General features: G+C 43.7%; 1 protein-coding gene across 4 annotated transcripts in view; it reads right to left on the reverse strand.

The window, feature by feature from the left end:
* Positions 1-3,895, reverse strand: part of EBF2 (early B-cell factor 2) — a 133,099-nt gene extending 129,204 nt beyond the window's left edge. For all 4 annotated transcript variants that reach the window (XM_009995003.1, XM_009995004.1, XM_009995005.1 and 1 more), the window contains exons 1-3: positions 3,765-3,895; positions 1,280-1,436; positions 244-307 (exon numbers count right to left, since the gene is read on the reverse strand). In XM_009995003.1, the coding sequence (XP_009993305.1) occupies positions 244-307; positions 1,280-1,436; positions 3,765-3,895 (352 nt within the window). The remainder of the gene's footprint in view (positions 1-243; positions 308-1,279; positions 1,437-3,764) is intronic.
* Between the last annotated feature and the right edge of the window lie 305 nt (positions 3,896-4,200).

Raw genomic sequence — 4,200 nt, forward strand, 5'->3', positions numbered from 1 at the left:
GATGCCTCTTTCCCTAAATATCAGAAGATAACCACTTAGTTTCATCTAGTGCCTTATTAAACATCCTCAGAAAGACCGTTTAGTTTTGTCTCCTGCATTGTATTTCCCAAGCCCATCCACATAAGGGAAACTTCAGAGCCCATCCCTACCCTGAAGGGAAGCACAGGAATTTGTGTGTTTTAGAAATCCGTGAGGGTACCTACAAACATTGCCTCACAGGAGGTGACTGCAAAGGGGACTCACCGTTGCTATAGAGGAGTTGGAGTTTGTAATGCGTGCCGTTGTTTGTCTTTTCATTGCCTTGCTCCTGAAAGAGAGAATTAAAAAACATCTTCCAGAACTTACAGTTGGCACATTTACAATGCAAAAGCTGATAATCATGATGGAAGTGACAACAAAGTTCATTAAAATTCTGAGAGGTGAATCCACTGATTGGGATATATTAACCTTCCGAATGACCCAGGACAAACTACAAAATACTGCTGACATCTTTTCCTGTAGTTCAAGAACTTGTTTTCCTCTCTTATTTGCCATTATGCTCTCAACTTTTTCAAGGCAGTACACTGAGACAAATTTGTACATTTCAATATCAGTTGATATAAAGTATATTCATAGTGGGAAAGCTCAGGGGAGCTTGGTTTTAATGTGTTCATTACTTTGCAATAGTGTTATTTTGAGTCATTATTGATATTTATTTCCTGAAGGCTGTTTTCCAGGATGCTTCTTACATGTTTTTTACTGTAATTTCCTAGAAGATTATTATTTATGACCACCCTTCATAATTAAAAAAATCTTGTCAGTGATTAAGAAAGTAACTGTAAAAGCAATGTGGTCAAACACATGGTTTTAAAATCCAAAAGCAAATGCTTTTCAAGTCCTGTCATTGACTTTGGAGTCTGAAGAAACACATATGATCAAGCTCAACAGATAATATGACATATTACAAGTCAGATTCCACTTGTGTTAGGGTACTAATAAAACTTGACAGATCTGGTAGGTTCCAAAAAGTGCTTTTGTCCCCCATTTAGAATTTTTTATTCTACTTTTAGTTGGTGTATGAAATTCTCATCATACTCCTGATAACAGCAGAGGCTTGCAAGCCTTTTTAACTACAGCAACACAGAGAGCAACAGCTCAACCAAAGCACCTGAACCCTTAACCAAGATCTGGTTGCATTTTGTGAGAGACAACGGGTATTAAAAGTTAGCAGCTCAATGGGGGCAAAGGAAAGATCAAATTTTGAGTGGAAAAGAGGAAGAAGAAAGATAACAAGCCTTACTTTATCATTTTCTACAAAGTCCACAAAAGCTGTCCTCTCTATTTCCACGGGCTGCCCCTGTCTGTCGTAGAGAGCCAGAACAAAGTGAAAGAAATTGGATTTCCTCAAGTTGGAGGGTGGCTGTTTTTCAAAGTGAGCTCTGGACAAAGCTACTCCGCTGTGGAGGAAACACACGAGACGGGGTGTGGGGGGAGAGACAAAGACATTACCAGGTTGTGCAGCAGTTTAACAGCAAAAAAACAACAACAGAAAAGGCACAATACTTTCAGAGGCAAGCCGGGAATCGTCCAGCTTGTGCCGGGTGCCACACGGGGTGACCAGGAGACCCTTGTCATCCCTGCCCGCGGTCCTAGTGCTCTCCCACCGGGACAGCCCGGGAGGGAGAGAAGGGGAGATGCCCAAGTTTGAAGCTGTCATTGCAACGCTCCTTGCGGCTTGGCCCCGGTAGCTTTACAGTTATGCTCGGAGGGCAGGAATAATTTACACAATGTAGATCGGTTGTTGCTAAATGCAGGGTTTTACTTCCTTCGCTAGGTTATTTTCTTCTCGCCTGTCACATTTACTTCTGGAATGCAACGTGCAGGGTGGGGAGTAGATGTAGCACATCAGAGTCTGGCAGTGCTCTCTGTACTTCCTAACATCGTTCACTTTAACACAAGCGACCTTAAAACATTTCCTACAAGCCGACTGTCAACTGGAGGGAACCTATATTTTATATAAAAGATAACTAGTTTCAGGGAGACCATCCACTTTCCTCAGCAGAGAAGTTTTATCTATATGGACTTTACTCACCATTTGAACCGATGCCTGCATCTTCCATTTCTGATTTAAATTGAAACAATTTATTCTCGGGTTAACTAGCCCTTGCCCAAATCTTGTTCTGGACTCCAGAAAACGCAGTGACGTTTCCCACACATTTCCTGCCTTGGAAAGATTCAAACGCTTTTTCATCTCCACAATACTACAGCTACATTTGTTAGCGACACCAGTTTGTTTCCAGGTTGTAGCTCCCTCTCTATAATGTTAATTTCTACCTACTGCAGAGAAAATAGGTGCGCGGGCACCTCCACGTTACTTAACAGGCAGATTTAAGTTTAATCTGCCAGATAAGTAAGGAAAACCTTCGGGTTTCAGTCCCACAAATTCGACTCTTTCAGTGAATTACAGACGTTTCCCTGTGTTTTCCATCGCCAGATAGGTACAGTGTGAACTCCCCACATCCGACACAACTGCACCTAGTTTGGGGTTTCCTCTCATTCTGCATGTAATTACTTGGTTTGTTACCAAGAAGAAAACCTGAGGATGCCACAACCCGACCGCATCTCCACCACTCCTGTGAATTACAGGGCTTCTTAGGAGCAGTTTTCCTTTTACTTTCACTTTCCCTAGGAATTAACCTCGCCTCCCCCCGTATTTATTAAACCTACTACCGACATTCATAAAACTCTGATAACTCCTCCCATAGCGCTTGGAAAATCTTCCTCACTGATCAGGCCTTGGCGGGGGGGGATGGATGTACTTATTTCTACAACGTCTCTGTTTCATTTGAAGTTCCATCTGCTGTAACATGCCCTTCACCTTGTCTCTATACTAAATAAAACCCTATTTATTCCCGGGACCAATTTAGCCTTCCCCGACTCTACTACTTTTTTTCTTTTTCTTTTCCCCCTTAAAAAAGGAAAAAAATAAATAAATACAGAGAGCGAGGAAGAAAAGTCTTTAAAAGGTTTTACTGTCTTACCCCTCACGGGAAGAGACTGGAATAACGGTTGTGTTCCGACTTGGCTAGGGAGAGAAAATAAAGGGGGGGGGGTCTAACCTGCCTGCCCAAAACAACCATCCAAGCCCCCAGCGCTTGGTTTTTGCAGAGTTCCCGCAGGCAGGTGCCACAGGCAGGCGGTGTGAAGGGAACTGCCCCTGGCTGCCCGGCAAGCGGCTGTCCCGCCCTGCCTGCCAGCTCCTCTTCCTCCTCCAAACCTTGCTTTGCTCTCTGCTTGCCCGCTCCGGTCAGACAGCAAGCCCTGAATCCACGGGTTAGCTACGGAGTCACTTGAATTAAGTAAAACAAGATGGGCCGGGGAGGAGGGGCGGGGGAAAAGATCTACATTTAAGTTAATTCTAACTTGCTCCACTCCTGTTCGGCTGCCGGACCGGGGAGGATAAGTCTGTATCGATAGGTAAAACCAACCCACCCCTACACACCTCCCTTGTGCAGAAAAAGAAAGAAAGAACGAGCTGTCATCTGATCCCTGCACTGGATTTTAGGACTCGGTGCTGTCCGTTTTTGGAGTGCCCAGCCCTGGTTTTTGCTGTACTACCTTCAGTTTTCACTGACCAGGAGGGGGACGGAAAGGGAGAAAATAAAATCGATATCAAACGCAAACAACAACAAGGGAGTGAAGAGAAGGCTCGCTTAAAATAAAATTAAAAAAAAAATAAATTAAAAAAAGCAGGGGGAAAGTGGGGGAGAAACAGTCACAGTTACCTTTGTGCTGCTACGTTTGCATCCACAACCCCAACGTTCCTGACCCAGGACCTGACGGAATCCATTTCAGAACCTAGAGATTTATCTTTCAGAATCGGTCCTCTTCCTAAAGTATCTTGAATCCCAAACATTTAAAAAGTCTATTCCAACTAGCAACAGTTTCCTTTTGGGAGATAAAGGAGGAAGGGGGGAAAAAGGGGAAAAAAAAAAAAAAGACGCAGCCTTTGGAATTGACACACACAAATCCCAGGAAAACGGAGAAGTTCAGCTTTAAAACAAACTTCTTCTGCTTTTAAATGCTAGGTTTTAATATCTTCAAATGAGGGGGGGAAGAAAAGTTTCTCCTCTTGCGAAGTAAAAAGTTACGCTGATTCAGCCTCGCCTGGTGTCATCATCCTTCAAACGCGGGGGGGGAAACGGCATCCAGAAACCGAGC

This window comes from Chaetura pelagica, unplaced genomic scaffold (assembly GCF_000747805.2).
Source record: "Chaetura pelagica isolate M959 unplaced genomic scaffold, ChaPel_1.0 scaffold383, whole genome shotgun sequence".
In the NCBI taxonomy this organism is placed as follows: domain Eukaryota; kingdom Metazoa; phylum Chordata; class Aves; order Apodiformes; family Apodidae; genus Chaetura; species Chaetura pelagica.